This window comes from Montipora foliosa, chromosome 8, assembly GCF_036669935.1.
Source record: "Montipora foliosa isolate CH-2021 chromosome 8, ASM3666993v2, whole genome shotgun sequence".
In the NCBI taxonomy this organism is placed as follows: Eukaryota; Metazoa; Cnidaria; class Anthozoa; order Scleractinia; family Acroporidae; genus Montipora; species Montipora foliosa.
In genome coordinates, this window is record NC_090876.1 from 10,030,989 (window position 1) to 10,050,988 (window position 20,000).

General features: G+C 39.4%; 1 protein-coding gene across 1 annotated transcript in view; it reads left to right on the top strand.

Annotated features, from left to right (window-relative positions):
• The window catches only part of LOC138012587 (NADH-ubiquinone oxidoreductase 75 kDa subunit, mitochondrial-like), a 29,711-nt gene that overhangs the window by 1,192 nt on the left and 8,519 nt on the right, over nt 1–20,000 (top strand). Inside the window, exons 3-15 of the mRNA XM_068859393.1 lie at nt 6,234–6,331; nt 7,595–7,702; nt 7,854–7,930; nt 8,269–8,415; nt 9,126–9,203; nt 9,374–9,492; nt 9,599–9,665; nt 14,190–14,289; nt 15,539–15,573; nt 15,742–16,002; nt 16,394–16,445; nt 17,716–17,792; nt 18,399–18,465. Coding sequence (XP_068715494.1) covers nt 6,234–6,331; nt 7,595–7,702; nt 7,854–7,930; nt 8,269–8,415; nt 9,126–9,203; nt 9,374–9,492; nt 9,599–9,665; nt 14,190–14,289; nt 15,539–15,573; nt 15,742–16,002; nt 16,394–16,445; nt 17,716–17,792; nt 18,399–18,465 — 1,286 coding nt within the window. The remainder of the gene's footprint in view (nt 1–6,233; nt 6,332–7,594; nt 7,703–7,853; nt 7,931–8,268; nt 8,416–9,125; nt 9,204–9,373; nt 9,493–9,598; nt 9,666–14,189; nt 14,290–15,538; nt 15,574–15,741; nt 16,003–16,393; nt 16,446–17,715; nt 17,793–18,398; nt 18,466–20,000) is intronic.

Below are 20,000 nucleotides of genomic sequence, written 5' to 3' on the forward strand. Positions count from 1 at the left end.
AGGTTTTCTCCTGGTACTCCGGTTTCCCCACTCCTCAAAAACCAACATTTGATTTGAATTGCTTTCTTTGTTAATTTCATTTTACAGTGTCCCCAATTAGTGCGCCAGCACTAGAACAACTAGACACTTAAATGAAGTTCCTTTCCTTTCCTTTCCTTCTTCCAAAGCCAGCTACAAAACCGCATCATTGACAAACTAAACTGTTACGAAAAATAGTATTGCGTGACAAGCGTTACTGTCTCGAAGCTTCGCGAGAGTTCGTAGTTTGTTTATATTTAGGTTTGTACGTAAGCGTTTCTAAATCGGTGTGTTTTGTAATCTTTCCATAATTAGACCGATTACTATTTTAGAAAGTTCTAGAAGTTTATTGTCCGAGTATATAAGTAGACGAGTCCAAGCGGAGTGTTTTTCTAACTAGTTTTTCACAAGCGAAGAGAGTTGGCGTTGGCCGTGTTTATTCAAGTGTGACAGAAGCTGTGTTTATTCAAGTTGGCGGAGGCCGTGTAAGTTTATTGAGTACGTGTTGTTCAGAGTTTTACTTCGTGGAAACTACGTTCATTTTTTGGAATAAATCTTCTTGTTGTTGTTCCGACAACCCTGCGTTCAGTTTAGTTTGCAAGCTACCTTTCCTCTAAACATTCGAACTCGTAACATTGGGGGCCTGTCCGGAGAGGAATTCATTTGTTTGCTGACTACAGAAACCAGGAAAGGACAATTCAAGAAGGAGTTACAGAAAAAGTAAGAAGAACTGTGCAAGAGAGTATATTGTGTTTTTGCTGTGAAATCTGCTATGGAAATGGAAAAGCTTTTGCAGATGGGGAAAGAATTCGGATTGCAAGGAGAAAAGCTTCTCGAGTTTGTGAGGGAAGAGGAAGAAAAAGAAGAAAAACGAAGACAATTGGAGGAGGAAAGAGAAGAAAAGCGTAGACAGTTTGAAGAAGAACGAAGAAAGGAACAAGAAGAAAGAGAAGAGAGACGTCGAATGCTTGAGGAGGATAAAAGAAAGGAAGAGGAAGAAAAAGAGGAAAGGCGCAGAAGAGAAGATGAAGAGAGAGAAACTAGACGACAAGAACGCGAACTAAGAAAATTGGAGATGGAAGCCGAGCTGCTGAAACAGAAAGAGGCTATTGAAGCCGCAAAAAGAGAACATGAGCTGGAAATTGCACGTTTGGCTGTGGAGAGTGCTGACGGGCGTCCTGAAGTGAGAGAGGATCGGGCTAAGGCACCTAAACTCCCCTCGTTTGTTGATGGCAAAGACGATTTGGACGCGTATTTGCAGAGGTTCGAGAGATTTGCCGAGACAGCTAAGTGGAAAAAAGATGGATGGGCATCGAAGCTCAGTGCTCTGTTGTCTGGACGGGCACTAGAAGTGTATTCACGTCTATCGGAGGACGCAGCTAAGGATTATGACAGGGTAAAGATTGCGTTAATGAAGAGATATGACCTTACCGAAGACGGCTATCGTCGAAAATTTAGAGCATCCAAACCGGAAGTTGACGAAAGTCCGGAGCAGTTTATTGTACGACTGGACAGATACCTGTTACGTTGGCTAGAGCTTTCGAATACTGCGCGAAGCTTTGATGGTCTTAAGGACTTGATCGTGAAAGAACAATTTATTGACTCTTGCCCTAAGGATTTGGCAATTCACCTGCGAGAAAGGGCACCTGAAACTCTAGCAAAGATTGCGAAGATCGCTGTCCAGTACTTGGAGGCTCATGGTAAACATTTTTTCAGCTCAGCGAGCAGAAAGCCAACAGTACAGCCTGAGAGGGACGAAGCCAAGAACATGCAGATTAATCCACCAGCTCTGCATTGCTTTAAGTGCAACACCCGAGGTCATAAAGCTGTCAACTGCCCAACCCTAACAAGAAAGTGTTTTCTGTGTGGCAAGCTGGGACATGAAGCTAGAAACTGTCGATCAGGTGGACGCAGATCCGGAGGACAAAGTAAGGATGGTAACCCTGTGCAGCGTGGTCAAGTGAGTGCCAGTTGTTTAGTTCAACCACCGGAGGTTAAACCTACTGATGAAGAAGTTAAGGCCTGTATTAAAGATGATAAGCTGCTGTTAGCCTGTGGTAAGAAGATTCCATTGTTAAGTAGTGCTTGTGTTGAACCGTTGACTGGAGTGAGAAGTAAAATGCCTGTTGTGAAAGGTAGAGTTGGAGAGAAGCCTGTTGATGTCCTGAGAGATACTGGTTGTAGTGGAATTGTAGTAAAGAGGGACCTTGTCTCTGAGGATCAGTTTACTGGTGAATTTAATGTTATGCTGCTCATTGACAATACGGCAAGGAAAGTTCCCATCGCAAAGATTGATGTTGATACACCTTATCTCAAGGGCCAAGTGGAAGCGCAGTGTCTTCCCGATGCTGTTTATGATTTAATTATTGGTAATGTACCAGGCGCAAGAGCCGCTGACGACCCGGACCCAAGCTGGCAAGTTCCTGTACAAGAAGCTTGTGCTGTAACCACGAGAAGTCAAGCTAAGAAAGCTGGAGAACATATTCCGTTGAAGGTACCAGATACCAAAGAAAGTCCTGTAGTTGATAGAGAAAAGCTCAAGCAAATGCAGCGTGAGGACGAGAGCCTACAGAAATTTTGGGAGAAAGATGACGTAGTTGTGAGAGGCCAGGCTGAGACTTCATTTGAAGTGAAAGGTGGAGTTCTGTACCGCGTCTACAAGCACCCTTATGTGAACGGAGGTAAACCCCTGAAGCAGGTTATGGTTCCTGTGCAGCTGAGAAGTCGAATAATGGCACTAGCGCACGGATCGATCATGGGAGGTCACATGGGAATAAAGAAAACGACTGATAAGATTCAAAGCGCGTTCTATTGGCCAGGCATTCAAGGGGACGTGACTCGTTATTGCAAGTCCTGCGATGTATGTCAGAAGACAGTTAACAAGGGTTCCGTACCGAAGGTTCCCCTAGAGAAGATGCCATTAATTGACAAGCCGTTTAAGAGAGTAGCAATCGACCTGGTTGGACCTATTGTTCCCCCGAGTGAGGACGGTCATAGATATATATTGACATTGGTCGACTTTGCAACTCGTTATCCTGAAGCTGTCCCGTTGAAGAACATTGATACTGAGACTGTGGCAGAAGCGTTGGTGGATATTTTTAGTCGTTTGGGAGTGCCTGAAGAGATCTTGAGTGACCTTGGTACGCAGTTCGTCTCTGAGTGTATGAAGGAAGTGACGCGACTTTTGAGCATTAAGCAGCTCACCACCACACCATATCATCCTATGTGTAATGGCCTGACGGAAAAGTTTAATGGAACAATGAAGAGCATGTTAAAGAGATTGTGCAGCGAACAGCCAAGACAGTGGCATCGCTATATTAACCCGTTGCTGTTTGCATATCGCGAAGTTCCCCAGGAGTCTACTGGTTTTTCGCCGTTTGAGTTGCTGTATGGAAGATCGGTCAGAGGACCTATGTTTATTCTCAAAGAGCTTTGGACGAAAGAGCTGGAGGAGCCTGAAGTAAAGAACAGCTATCAGTATGTGTTTGAGCTACGCGAGAAACTTGAAGATACCCTCAAGCTGGCGCACACCGAGCTTCAGAAATCCCAGAACAAAGGCAAGCATTATTACGATCGAAAGACTAAAGTCAGGAAGTTCGTACCTGGAGATAAAGTGTTAGTGCTGCTACCGACCGACCACAACAAGCTCCTAATGCAGTGGAAAGGTCCATTCGAGGTCAGTGCTTTAGTTGGTCTCAATGATTATAGAGTGAGAGTCAAAGGAAAAGAGAGAGTTTACCATGCTAATCTACTGAAGAAGTATTTTGAGCGAGAGGATCCTGTTTCCGTTGGAGCAGTTGTTGTTGAAACGAACGCTAACATTCGTAAGAACGAACATGTTGATAGTGAAGTAGAAGAAGTTGACCCGGTGGATAGTATTGATTTTCTGGAGATTGGCGGTTATGTCGCGAAAGAGTCAGTCAATGATGTGACCATAGGAGATAACCTTTCTCATGAGCAAAGAGCAGAGTTCATGGATCTTGCAAATGGGTTTCAAAGCTTATTCACAGAAGCCCCAGGCACAACAAGCTTGGCTCAGCATCATATCAAGCTTACATCCGACCAACCAGTTAGATCAAGACCATACCCAGTACCGTATAGCTTAAGAGAATCGCTGAAGAAGGATATTACAGACATGTTGAAGATGGGAGTCATAAGAGAATCAAGTTCGCCGTATGCTTCGCCTGTTGTAGTTGTTAAGAAAAAAGACAACTCAAATCGTGTGTGCGTGGACTATCGTAAACTGAACAAGTTAACCGTGTTTGATCCGGAGCCTATGCCAACTGCTGAGCATTTGTTCCAGAAGTTGAATGATGACAAGTATTTTACCAGAATTGATCTGAGTAAGGGCTACTGGCAAATTTCTATTCCTGAGGAGGATATACCAAAGACCGCTTTTGTCACGCCTGACGGATCGTATGAATTCCTGAAGATGCCGTTTGGTATGATCAACTCCGCAGCGACCTTAAAGAGAGCCATGAAGAAGCTATTGCGTGGATTGGACAACGTTGAATTTTATTGGGATGACATTTTGGTTCACACCCGTACGTGGGAAGAGCACATGAAGGCGCTCCGAGAGTTGTTTAGAAGACTATTAGCTGCTGGAATGACCATAAGACCGACTAAATGTCTTTTTGGAGTCAACACCGTTGATTTTCTTGGTCACCGTTTGGAGGAAGGGTTAATTGGTCTTCATGAAGACAACGTGACGAAGATTAGAGATGCTCCAAGACCAACTACTAAGAAGCAGATAAGATCGTTCATAGGTTTGGCTGGATATTACAGAGATTTTATCCCTAACTTTGCAGCATTAGCAGCCCCGCTGTCAGACCTCACGCGTAAAGGCCAACCTAACAAAGTTGAATGGGGTGAGGCACAGGAGAAAGCCTATCAGAGTATCAAGGCCCTCCTAACAAAGGAACCAGTCCTTCGACTACCAGATTCAAGGAAAACCTACTTTCTGCAGACTGATGCTTCCAACAGTGGTATTGGCGCTGTATTAATGCAGAAACATGATGACAAGCTATTCCCCGTTTGCTAGGCAAGTAAAAAATTGTCAAGTGCAGAGCGTAATTATTCAACCATCAAGAAAGAGTGTTTAGCCATTGTGTGGGGATTCAAAAGGTTTCATCTTTATCTGTATGGAGTTCCCTTTGTGCTACAAACAGATCACGAGCCACTGAAGTACATGAACAGTGCGAAGTTTGCTAATGGACGCCTAATGCGTTGGGCTATGTTTCTTCAGAGTTACAACTTCAGAGTTGAGGCTATCAAGGGATCTGAGAATGTAGGAGCAGATTATCTAAGCAGAGTAGAGGAATAACTTAAGAGACACTGGACTGCCTCCTCAGTTGGTACTATCTAACTAATTTTTCGTTGTTAGTAGAAATTTAGGAAATTTCTTCTCAAGAGGGGGTTATGTTACGAAAAATAGTATTGCGTGACAAGCGTTACTGTCTCGAAGCTTCGCGAGAGTTCGTAGTTTGTTTATATTTAGGTTTGTACGTAAGCGTTTCTAAATCGGTGTGTTTTGTAATCTTTCCATAATTAGATCGATTACTATTTTAGAAAGTTCTAGAAGTTTATTGTCCGAGTATATAAGTAGACGAGTCCAAGCGGAGTGTTTTTCTAACTAGTTTTTCACAAGCGAAGAGAGTTGGCGTTGGCCGTGTTTATTCAAGTGTGACAGAAGCTGTGTTTATTCAAGTTGGCGGAGGCCGTGTAAGTTTATTGAGTACGTGTTGTTCAGAGTTTTACTTCGTGGAAACTACGTTCATTTTTTGGAATAAATCTTCTTGTTGTTGTTCCGACAACCCTGCGTTCAGTTTAGTTTGCAAGCTACCTTTCCTCTAAACATTCGAACTCGTAACATAAACAAACACTAGAGGTTAATTTTTGTAAATTTTGCTCACAATTGCAGGTTCGAGCTTATCAAGCCATATTTAGAAGCCATATCTGGCCAAAAAAAATCCAAAACTGTCCCAAACATTGCTTGCAAGTGCATTCGTTGCAGATATGTGTACTACATTATTCAAATCAACATAGGCGTCGAGAGGTCGCATATTCATTGTGTTTCGTTTTATTCGAAGGAGTTTAATGTGACGAAGGTCAATGGGATTAATTTACCCATCCCCGTCTCAAAGCTGAACACTCTCAGCACTGTGGCAGCCAAACCTGCTGCAAAAAAACCACATAAAATTATTATTATATTTCAGCTCAACATTATGCCACTGCTGCTCCAGCTCCAGAGAAAATTGAAGTCTTTGTAAATGACAAAAGTCTATTGGTTGACCCAGGATTGACAGTGCTCCAGGTTAGATCAGGGGAGAGCAGTGTGTTTAAGATACATGTAACTGTCTAAGGACTGATTCAGAAGAAGTTATTTGGAGATAGAAATGATACAATCAGGGCTTTACAGTAACTACCGGATACATGTACATCTGAGTGAAAGAATGTTTACAAGAAAAGTAGCCAGCTTTTTTTTACTGTGGTTACTCTGTCAAAAAATTTACTGATCAGAACCTATCGGCCAGTTTTCCTTGTTGCAATATCCAGCTGCTTGTCACACTTCTATGGCCACTAAATTTTCCTTGTGAAGCTGTCATCTGGTTTTTGACCTTTGTTACTTTATTTCTCTTTATTCAGTACTCCTTATTTAAAGTGTACATGTATACCCTGCAGTTATGACAGATTTTTTTTTTTTAATTTGCTTGATTGAATGAACATGTACCCATTGTCCTGATAACAACTGCAAAAAAAAATTTCGATTTCAATTTTTCTTCTCCTACATGTAGTTTTAGCCATTTTAAGCCGCAACATTTCACTTCTGGTGGGGTACAAAACCATGCGAGTACAGAAGGGGGACTGGAGATGATAGTGACGACATCTCTGGAATTCCTTGTTTCTACACGTATATCTTGGTCATTCCTTTGAGATATTTTCATGTGAAGGGTTATTATGGTCAGTACATGTAGATGTGTTGTATCTGGCTGCAACAACACAAAAGATGAAGAAAATGATCCATGATATAACGTTTCACGGTGATTCCAGGCCAGAAGCTATCAAAAGAAGACAAAAGTGGATCTCTTTCGTAAACTTGACGACGAAGAATTCTGAGTGCCAGTATTGAAAAAAAAAAACACTCTGTGATTTCCATAGGGCATTAGCGGTTCAAACGTGATGACATTGGAGTTGTAGAAATTTCACATAGTAACATCACCGAAGAAAGATACTTGCATTTGTTATCAGGACAATTGGTGCATTCCAGGGCTCGAAATTAACGAAAAAACCCAGTCGCAATTTTGCAAGAAGATATGACAATTTAGTCACAATTCAATTTCGCAAATTTTAGTCGCAAAATCGCCGCATCGCATTGTGTTGTCAGTGGTTTAGCAAAAAAACATATGAGCCTGCAATAATTTCGCATTTCTTTCTTTATTTATTTTAGCAAATGTGACTGTATTGGTCACAATTTCTAGCCCTGCATTCAATCAAGCAAATAAAAAAAAATTGTTACATACACTTAAAGCGTTTTTCACTTATTTTTTTGAACAACTGTTTTGATGTTTTGATCTAGGCTTGTGCAATGGCTGGCGTTGAGATTCCAAGATTTTGTTATCACGACAGACTCTCAGTTGCTGGCAATTGCCGCATGTGTCTTGTCGAAGTGGAGAGATCAATCAAGGTTAGGCAGTCCTAATTAATTCTATTATGTAAATTTTATTGTGCAAGATTGGTGTGTACATCATCAACAGTCCCACCTCACATAAATTTAACTATTGGACAACTTTCTTTGGTGGTGAAATTTTAATAAAAACATTTTTTTCTTTTTCAAGCCTGTTGCATCCTGTGCAATGCCAGTAATGAAAGGAATGAAAGTCAAAACAGATTCACCAATGACTAGAAAAGCGAGGTAAATTTAACAGCAAACCTACGCTGCCTTGTAGTAACATGTGTAATCCTAGTGTAAGCTTTTTATTGCCATGAGTCGTATTCTGGGTGATGGTCAAAGGACTATTGAAAACAGCAATGGACAAAGTGGATTGAAAAGCACCAATTACATGTACAAAGCACAAAGCACAATGTGACTGGTGAGAAAATCAAAACTGTTAATTAAAAGTTGAACTTCACAATATGCAGGAGGAAAGTAAAACTATATTCTGCCTCATTAACTCAGTCAAAGCTCTCCCTTGTGACAATTTAATTGTAATCTCTGATACATTGGATCTCTAATTTGCCTTGTCACATCAGGGAAGGTGTCATGGAGTTTCTGCTTGTGAATCATCCACTGGACTGTCCCATCTGTGATCAGGGTGGAGAATGCGATCTACAGGATCAGTCCATGGCTTTTGGCAGTGATAGAAGCAGATTTGTGGACAACATGTTCTCAGGAAAAAGGTACACTGTACTTACTGAACTACTGTACATGTTCATCATGCAAATTTCAAGCATACCAACATCAGCATCATTAACATAGTTACACAAATCTTGAGGTTTTTAGGTAAAAATTTTTAATCTTTCAGCTTGTCTTAGAGGATGATACATGTACCCGTACGTATGGGTTATTGACCAAGCGTGAGGTCAAGATGACTGGATATTGGCCAAGTTCTTTTTTTGCGTGTTTATGGACCGAGACGAAGTCGAGGTCCATAAACACGCAAAAAAAGAACGAGGCCAATATCCAGTCATCTTGACCGAACAATCTTGGTCAATAAAGGATTTATTATATGACTTAAAACACCAAAAAATGATCTTTGATCTTGCGGGACCAAGCGAGAAATCCCGAGCGGGCAGTATCGCTCCATCTTGCCCGCTCGGGTAGCCAATCAGAGCGCGCGATTTGGTTCATCTTGCCCGCTCACGGAGCTAGTCATATAATAAATGTAGATAATGTATGAGATAATTGTACCATTATGAATTGGAAGCGGACGTTACATATTTGTGCAGTTCAATGGTGTGTACATTCTTAATACAGTACGTGCATGACTTACATCCACTAGAGATTTTGTAGTGCTTCTTTCTTCTGAGTTCTATGTGCAGTATCTCTGTTGATCTACAACTGTGTCACTATATTATACATTTTTAGAAGATTTTTTTTTTATCTAAAGGGCCGTTGAAGACAAGAATGTTGGTCCTCTAGTCAAAACCATTATGACACGCTGCATTCATTGTACCAGATGTATCAGGTAGGAATTTAGGCCTTCTACATGTAAAGCATGTACATTGAATAAAACCCAGCTGGGTTTTCAATCATTTTTTTGTTTGAGCAAGCTTACCCAGACATCTTGGGAGTACATGTATAAGTAAAATGTTACAGTAGATAATTTTGTCTTTTTTGTGGTATTATTTTTTTCAGGTTTGCAAGTGAAATTGCAGGTGTTGATGATCTGGGTACAACTGGCAGAGGAAATGACATGCAAGTGGGAACATATGTTGAGAAAATGTTTAAATCTGAGCTCTCAGGAAATGTCATTGGTATGCTGAATTGTACTGTATCTTGCTGTCACAATTTTAAAGGATTGCTGTCAAAATGATTTTTTCCTGTCGCAGAAGTTAATTGTCACCTTTTGGAACTTTTCAGATTTATGTCCAGTGGGAGCATTAACATCAAAACCTTATGCATTTACATCCAGACCTTGGGAGTTAAGGTGTTGTTGAAGCTTTTCTTCATTTGCTGATGTTTTTGCAGTGAGCTTGCTATATTTGTATTTGTCATGCAGCAAACTACACTAACAATATCAATATCATAAGTTAGAATACAGTAGCAATAAAATATTAATCATGATCAAGTATAAAATTGCTGAGCTACATGTACATATGTACTCAACAGATGTGATCTACATGTAAAGCCATCCTTGCCATCTTGTTAAGAATGACAACACATGCTACAGTATAATAATAATATTCCATAACATGTGTTGGATATACAGTAAGAATTAAGGTAATAATTGTTGGCTGTAACCAATCTCTTATCCAACAGACACAAATGGAAATAACAACACTAATTATTGTTGTTGTTTAATTAAATTTCAGTAAACTCAAATCTGAACTGTTTTAAGTTTAAAATGAGCTGTATGCAATGTAGTTTTACAAAAGAATCCATGCAGTCACTTTGCTTATAAGGCCGTGTGGTGTATCAGCTGATAGATGAGATTGAGTAAACGAATCAGAATGCTAGAAATGCAACTATTGTAATTTTTGGACCAGGGTGTGAAAAGAAAAATGATATTATTATGGAAACTTTGGATTGAAGTGATGATGGTAATAATTTTTAATATGTGTAGAGTGCAATGATTGTAATGTAAAATAAACAAGATGCCTACAAGGGTGTATCGATGGACTGCGCAAACAGTTAACACAAATTGTCCAGTGAAGTGTTACTTTTTCTTGTTTAAAAATGTTTTTCACCTCAAATGTTTGGTCTAATTTGAGATTACTACAGAAGAAAACTAAAGGGCAAACAATATAAACAGAAGACCTCACCAAAAAGTTACAAAACTGAAATCAAAATTCTCGCTAATCTTGGGTTAGCTTAATCGGGCTTTGAACAACCCGGCCCTGTAATATAACTTGAAGTTTTTTGTTGTAAAAACTCATTGTTAATGTTACTAAATTTGCAAATGCAAACAACAACACTCTATTATCGGGTTATCAGGATACGCGATTTGTATTTATTTTTTTGAAGTAGACTATATATTCAAAACCTACAGTTTTACTTGCTTCTATAACTCCGTTCATCCAAAAATTACAAGATCAGCCTTGAATCATCTTAAAAACTTATTACAAATCACATTTCAACAACTTATCATCCTGGGCTAGTTGTTCAAAATAAATGTAGGGATATGGGATTTTTGGCTGGGGGGAGGGGAGGGGGAATTGAGGAGATATGGGATATTTTTTAAAGTAGGAACGCATTGCGTACATGTGGTAATGCAGTAACTTGACAGGGCTTTTTTCCATAACTGTCAACCTCAACAAAGGAGTCTTCATGAAGACTAGATCAGATGGGAAGCTGTTCAATCTGTCCAGACTGAAAGCCTCAAGCAAGACCAGAGAGCTCTGTGTGAGGGAACTGCTATATGCAGATGACTCAGCTTTGGTCGCTACCAACCATCAAGACATGCAAGAGATTATGGACGGTTTCTCTGCTGCAGCAACACTATTTGGTCTTAAGATCAATGTCTCCAAAACAAAACTCCTCTACCAACCTCCTCCTGATGAACCTTTTGAGTGCCAAGAGGTGCTTGTCAATGGTGATGCCTTGAAAAAGTCTAGCCATTTCACTTACCTTGGTAGCGCAGTCACAGACACCAACTCTGCCGATCTTGAAGTTGAGCGGCGCACTCAAGCTACCGCAAAAGCATTTGGCTCCTTGCAGAAGTGCTTGTGGTCTCAACATGACATCAAGCGAAAGACGAAAGTGAAGGTCTGCAACGCTGCCATCTTGCCATCACTGCTCTACTCAGTAGATTCCATGACCCTCTATCAACGCCACATCAAAAGACTGACCAGATCCCAGATCCGCCACCTGCGCCAGATACATGGGATATGATGGCAAGATCGAGTACCTGATGTTGAAGTCCTCAGAAGAGCAGAGACACCAAGCGTCCAAGATCTCATCACAGCATCACAACTTCACTGGGCTGGACATGTACGGCGAATGCCAGACTCAAGGCTGCCAAAGGCAGTACTCTATGGCAAGCTCAGTGAAGGGAAGAGAAAGCAAGGTGGACAGAAGCTACGCTTCAAGGACGTGCTGAAGCGGCACATGAAAAATGCCAATGTCAAGTCTGAAACCTGGGAGCAAGATGCTTTGGACAAAGGATTCTGGAGAGCCACTGTCAAACAGGCAGCAAAAAGCATAGAGGAGAAGCAACAGCTGGAATACCAGCGTGCTCATCAAAGAAGACATTCCACTGCAACATCAGGACATACATGTAGTCGCTGCAACAAGATCTGCCGCTCACGGGTGGGCCTGGCTGCCCATCAGAAATTCTGCCTCACCTAACATAAACAGTCGTCATCGCCTGCGAAGGACTGCCGAAGAGAAAGTGAGAGAGAGAACCGAGTTGCGTTTTGTTTTTTCAGGAGATTTAAGCTTTCCTTGCATAAGATGTAGCTCTAATAGTGCATGGTTTAAGCATGTACTGTGAGCTTCTGACAGCTTTCCAAGACAATGTTCACTGAAGTTAAGCCCTTTTCGGGGCTTGCTGTCAGGAACATTCGACCAAAAATTATATTTTAATGGTCAAAAATGCAAACTAAGCAAGCTACAGATTTTGTTAGCCTACTTTATGCAAACCAAATACATGTCTTGATGCAAAAGTAAATAAAATTAATATTGATATGTTGTAGTTTTTAAGGAGAGCAGAAGGAAGTTTTAGGAAGTGTCAATCGAGAATAAAACAATTTGCCATCAGCAACAAAATTTGCAAGATGAGATGAAAACACCGTACATTTTGTGCCACGAATATAACAAGGTACCATCAACGAAAAACGTATTTGGAGATTTTTGTTACGTTCAATTTTTCTATCTTACTTTTGGTCGTACAAGTAAAAGCACAAAATTAAAAGTGACTTCGATTTTAGCGGCCGCCTGTGATCAAGTTACCTTGCATTTTTAACACTGACAACTTACGAAACAAAGGATGCATCTGTGACAAAATGACAGCAAGACACCAGGTTTTTGTTAGTTTGCTCTTTTTTTTCTTTCAAGTGTTATAAAGTTCAACAAGATACATGTGCAAATTTAACACAAAGATCACAATCATTGATGCTAGTCCTAGTATCAACTGAAGTTAATCTCCTCCGAATGGGGTTAGTACTTGGATGGGGGACCGCTGCTAATTCGTTTTTTTTAAAAACTTGATTTATTTTTTTTATTTTGTTTGGCCGTTGAAAGCTATTTTCTTGATAAATTTTATTTGTACATTAAACGCCTGAAGAAACTCAGGTTCCCAAGAAAATTAATATTGGAGTATTCGTTCTATGCAAAATATGTCTAATGAAGTATTGGTTCTATGCAAAATAATGTTCACAGTGGAATACACAAGTACGAAGCAAGATCTAGAAATAACATAGAAAATTCTCCTTACCTTTGAAGCTTACCTTTTTCAAAGAAAGAGCATCTGTCCACTTAATCAAATACTTTAATACTGTGTAAATCGTGGCGGGCGGAAAGATTCCACACCAAATGTTTGCTTTCATCTGAATAATGGAAGTGCGTCACAGTGGCCGAGTGGTCTAAGTCACACTCGCAGATAATTGTGAAGGGTGGGGAAAGGATATGAGTTCTAATCGTGGCAGGGAAGTTTGGAAATACTGAAGTGTATAAAAGTAAATTCACCCGATCAGAGCTTAATTCAATATCTGTGGGGTATGCACATTTGTGACTACCAACAAAAAAAAGACACCAGACCGGTTTTAAGACGTAGTATTTCCTTTGGCATTCCACGTAATAATTTTTTTTATGTTTCGGTATGATCAAAGATTCTTCATAAGAGCTCTTTAAAATGAAGCCAAGTAAGATTTAAATCAAATCAATGCAAATACTACATGTACTTTGTTATCAGAGGAATCTGCAACAAGATCTCTTGGACCAAGAGAGGAGAACCAATGAATTCGATCAACCCACATGACTCTGATTGCTTTTATTAAATCCATGCCAGACACCATAAGACAAAAGGCAAGCACTCTCAATCAATAGGCCTTTTGCAACTAACGATCACATGGTACAAAATCCGCCATGCTGGAGGGCAAGCTCATTATTATTCTCCCACTGGGACATTAAAACAAAGAGATCTGAACCAGTCAACCTTGACTTTTCTTTGTTTTGATGTCCCAGTGGGGGAATAATAATGAGCTTGCCCTCCAGCATGGCGGATTTTGTACCATGTAATCGTTAGTTGCAAAAGGCCTATTCATTGACCCGTTGACCCCTCACGACATCCCCAGTTGACGAGTAAAATTGTCTGTTGTTAGAGTAAAATCTATTAAATATCACCCCCAGGAGTCAATGGGTTAACCTTACTCCTCAACTTATTGCCTCAGTATACATGTACCTTAACTGTCAGCTTTGTTAAATTGCTACACGCTGCTATTATGATTGTACCATAAATGCAAGGCTTACAGCTGCAATATGTGTGAACAAATGGCTGTTATTATTTTCATAGAAAAACAGATTCTGTGGATGTAATGGATGCAGTTGGAAGCAACATTGTGGTGAACACACGTTGTGGGGAAGTTATGAGAATTCTACCAAGAATGAATGAGGTGGAGTGACCAGATTTAAGTTTCTTATTTTTCCCCAGCAGCATTATTTGCAACTCGGTGGTTTTTTAGTGTACAGTATTCAAGGGAACCTTCACTTCTACAAAAAGATAACTTTCTTGCAGAGGGGACAATATTGTTTAAAATAAAATCTGTTCAGAAGAGTTTTGAAGAAAGTGTTTGTATCTATATATATATATATATATATATATATAATATTTGACCTCAAATTACCTGGGTGCCACCATGAATGATTTTGACTTACATGGAAATAGTACTGAATGATTATATTAATAACTATAACTTACAGGTATGATATACCATGATAAGGCAACCAAATTTTGAAATCTTAATTTAATAAAATATTTCTCAAAAAAAATTATAATAAAGCTACTGGAAAATAGCCACAGCTGTAGTCTTGGTGGGACAGTCGAGAAATTATAGTTATGTAATGTTAATTCTAGTATTTTAAATTAAATTAAGATAAATAAAATATTTAATACATACAGATGTACCGGTAAATGAGAGAATAAATGACTTCAAGTAAGTTCTGTAGTAATGAAGGGAATATTTTTAAGAAACTAAATTGATAGTGTGTGCCAGGTAGTTCGTGCTTGTTGAGATGGTGGATCGTCCTAGAAGTAAGCACAGGATGGTATCTCATTCCAGGATCTTGCATGAATAACAACACAGCAATCTTATCAATTGACATGTCACTTTCTTGGAGATGGTTGTGCCCCAATCTTGTCTCCAGAGTTCGCTTTCCTTTTGGTCAGCACCAAGAACACGTACTCTGGCCACTTCCAAGGCAGGAAGTCCACAAATCACAGACTTCTGGCATGTCTATGCATGCTCAGAAATTTGAAACAACAGTGATTGTCAATGGTTATTAAAATGGACCTTCACTACCACTGCCCATAAATTGGAAGTAGCCAGAGTCTGTGTTCTTTGTGCTGACCAAAAGAAAAGCGAACTCTGGGGGCAAGATTGGCTGTGCCTGCAGGAAATGGTGAAACTGAAAGGAAAAAAGTGGGATTCTGATGTTTTTAATACAAACTTTCCTTGAATAATTTTCAAACAGATTTGATTGTAAACACCACATACTCCCTGTGGTTTTGTAGGAATGGAGGTTCTCTTTAAAAATAGCTTAAAATGAGAAGCATTGTTATTTACTGCAACCTGTAGATCAGTCATACCGGTAATCATTCTTGACACTTCACACATCATGCAATTTATTTATAATAATTTCTAGGACATAAATGAGGAGTGGATTTCAGATAAGACAAGGTATGTGTTTTCAGTTTGGTGTTGTGCATACAATAATTTTTCAAGAAAAAGGTTTTGCAGAGGATGAATAATTTTTGTCTCTGCATTATTCATTTTAATGATCTTTCTTAAAAGAACATCACCAGTTATTTCTTTTGAAATAAATACAAAGCGGCTACATTGAAACAGGTTCTCATATGATGGCCTGAAGCGTCAGCGTCTTACCAAGCCCATGATAAAAGATGATGGTGGCAACCTTGTACCTTGCTCATGGGAAGAGGCACTAGTGGAAATTGCCCAGAAGCTGACTCACTTAAATGGAAATGAGATAGCTGCTGTGGCTGGTGGATTTGCTGATGCGGAAGCCCTTGTAGCTTTGAAAGACTTACTAAACAGTTTTGACTCCGAGGGTCTGTACACTGAAGAAGGTTTCCCATCCAGTGGTGCTGGGTGAGTTCTGGTACATTGTACATTGTATTGTATGGGACAAGCTCGATGTGGGAAGTGCTGTTTTGAAACTTTAGCCTGCAATTGTATATACAGACCTCCCACTTCCACCCACCCTGTGGCTCCTTGTTTCCTCAATGTTTGATTCCTTACCCAGCAATAATTATTGAAGTCTTAGTGAGACTACCCTGTTTTACAGTTTTCATTTGCCTGTTAGATCCAACTGTGAACAGTCATCACAAAGGACATGTAGTACCCACACATGGCTTATGTTTAACTTGTGATGCTTGCACAATACAATACTTCGTTTACAAATGATTTCACTGATCAAAGAGAGGGGTTGGGGGAGGAGGGGGGGGGAATTCTTTGAATTCACAACCTCTTCTTCTTATAGAACAGATTTCCGGTCCAGTTACATCATGAACAGCACCATAGCGGGAATTGAGGTGTGTGTAATTTTTTTACAAGTGCCTTGTATTGCCATAGTTTTTTGGTTATAAGGTGCAGCATTTTTTCTCAAAGAAATTGCTTGTGATCTAAACTTGTGTACTGTTGATCAGATTTGGTGAGACCCTGGCTTGCAGTTTACAAATCAAATGTTCCTAATTAGACTTTAAAAAGTCTAATTGGGAGTATGTTGGAGAGGCCATCTTGGTTGGTCATTACCTACACATAATTTGTAACATTCCCATGGGGGCTGCATGACATGATGGACAAGAGGCTGCAGGCAACGTACACTTTGTCCGAATCCTTTAATAATTGCTTCCCCGCATCTGACCTGTCACATCTAGTCTTTAGTGATATAGTAGTCATCGCAATCACTTTTGAATGAAGTGATCACAAGGTTGATTCGTGCTTGGGGTGCCTTATCTGAAAAGTCCTCCTTCCCAAAACAACTCAATTATGTTGACTTAATGTACATGTAGTATCAATAAATTAGGAAATAAATTAATAGAATATTATTTTTAATAATAACAATAATAATAATAATAATAATAATAATAATAATAAAGTAAAAGTAAAGTAAAGCGACCATATTTAACGTCGATAACTCGTAACAGTAATTCAACTGACAAACCTGAGGTCGACGGTTTGCTCATTTTACTCCCCTCTCTTCATCAGTGCTCCGTTTTATGGGTATTTCAAGCTACTTAAGCTACATGTACACTGAAAGGAAAGAAGTCGAAACAAGGATGCGAGATCCGGGAATCTAACTCAGGACCTCTTGCTCCAAGGCTGCGCACTAACCGACTGTGCCATCCTTGCTCCTAATAATCCTCCTCCTAATAATAATAATAATAATAATAATAATAATAATAATAATAATAATAATAATAATAATTGAAGACATGAATTACCACTGGCAAAGGTATCTTACGCATGCACAGCAAAATTGTGACTTGAAAAAAGAAGAGTCAAAGCCGAATCCTTTACATTTTACTTTGTTCTTTCAAACAAAGTAATTATCATGATGGGGATGAAAATGATTTTACTAAAGTAGGAATTTTTCACAAAGTGTGTGGTATTCTACAAAGAGACTCATGGAGAACTGTACAAGTCCTTTACCATTGTTTCAGTGAAGAAAAAAAATTCTCTTCATCTCCCTGAGTCAACCAGAAAATGATTTTCATTAGTCCAATAATTATTGTTGTGTTGTTGTCCATAAATATAATTTTTTAAAATGTGAAATTTTACCAGGGATTTTTTTCCTTTCAGGATGCAGATGTCTTGTTGATAGTAGGAGCAAACCCCAGATATGAAGCTCCTCTGGTCAATGCACGCATTCGGAAAGCGTAAGGAACCTTTTTTTGTATACCACTTTGATCTAAATTGTTGGTCTTGCATGAATCAACTTTGGTTTCTTGGTTAAAACACTTAGTACCCATTTGACTGGAATATCTTTTGTTTATTGTACTTTAAAGGTGTTTTCACTGTATGTAAATACATGTACATGTTCTTTGCCGTGTGGAAGGTCTGTCTACATTATGGCAAATAGTGAACAACATGCATTAATTAAGCCTACCACGCAGTCCCTCTTGGGGCTTCATCATGCGTTTCCTGTGGAAGGTTTCATTAAGTGCTGTGTTGGCTATAATAACCAATCTCATATCCAACAAGAACCAATTATTGATGGATTAGTTGTTTCATTAAATTAATGTCTTTCAACGCTGAACTGTTTCAACTTTACAAAACAACAAGAGGATGTTTCATGCAAGATCATACAGTATATGAGTTCTTGGCCAAGATTAATTGGGCCAATGAGAAAGTGAAAAATTTGCATTACTTAGTTGTCTTCCCAAGTTTGCTTTGTTTTTATGTACAGGGCATCCAAATGCTACAAGCATATCACCGTTACAATATTGTTCGTGTAGCAATAATTATTATTGTTTGCCTAATAGATGGATGCACAATGACCTTCAAGTTGGAGTGGTTGGTTCAAAAGTAGACCTGACATATTCATACGAGGTATAGCCACATCACTTGTCTAGCATCTGCCTGAATTTGCTGAATTTCTCTGTACTTTTGAGTCAGGGGCTCAACCATTAGACTGCATTTTCAACTAAATTTTCAGCTTTTTCAAAGGAAAACAACTTTAAACAAACAAGACTGACGTAATTTATTTTTTTTTTGCTTTGTCATGCGGTTATTTCCTTCAGGAATAACTTAAGTACCAAACCATGCTCAAGCTGGGGCAGTGTTAACCCAAGATGATGACAATAAGTCGATTAGTCAGGGTTTTCAAATTTAGCCGGCGCCCGGCGCAAGTCACCGGCTACTTCAAGCATTTGCGTCGGGTACTTTTCGTATTCCAAATTTTACTAACTACACAATTCTGTTTCACCAAATCATAATCTGATTTTTTCGAGGAAATAAATGAATGCGGACTGATGAATAGTGCGGCTATTACATATACCTTTTGATCTTCGAAGCGATAGCTTTTTTTAGCGGGAAAGTCTGCTCGTGTTCACGGACTCTCGTTTGAACGTGCATGTATCGGCGCAGCAGCAGATTTGTTCTCACGTGAAAGTTGCAACATGAAGCGGAGGCAGCAAACGATGTTGTCTTTTCTGTCAAGTGCGGAGAAGTCTCGAAGAGAAATAGGTAACAATAATTTTAGGAATAAGAGTTAACGAATATTACGTGTTGTTGCAGTTCACTGTTCTGAAAGTGACGATAAAACAATATGCCGAGGCTGAAATGACCACAGTATCTGTAGCTGTAGCGGCATTGAATGAGAAGGCAGTCTTTCTCGTGAAATGTTACTCATTATGGTCTTGACTGCACCAAATGTATTTTCAAGAAAAGACTGAAAGAAGTCATAACAAAAAAAGCCTTCAACAGCGCAAGTGTTTTGAAATTCAGACAAACGAAACTGCGAATTGCAGCGAATCGAAGTAGAAAGGAAACAAGACCGCTGACGTTGTTATGATAATACTTCATGTATGTAAAAGGAAATATATCAACGGAAGCCGCTTTATGGCAATATTTCGTTATTCCGTTGATTCATCTGCAGGCTGCTGTCATCACGATGAGATAGTGCTCCGGCTACTTTACAATTTCCTCCTGCTACTTTTTTTCAATTTGAAAACCCTGTTAGTGTTCAGTTTTGTAATGACTTCTTTTGTAGTGTTTAGCCTTGTACGTGTATCATATTTTCAACTATTAGTGCGTTGTGGAGACGCTAACGGCTTCCTACAGTAATTGAATGGTTGGGTGTTCTTGTAGGAGAAATGGAGAAAAGAGGTTGTTGGTCAGTTCCAAATCTGTGCCATTTTGAAATGTCACAATAATATCCAGCTTGCCGATGAATCATTCAGAAAAATTGGGGAAAAATCAGAGGCATTTCGGATCGACTTGAAACTTGGTCAGTAATGAGATATTAACCAATCACTGGCCAGTTTTTTATCGCAATTGGTTCAAATGACATCATTCTCTTATTTGCCGAAGATCGCCTTCGAGCGAGATCAAAATGGCGTCCAAGCAGGAGGGTGAAAAACAGG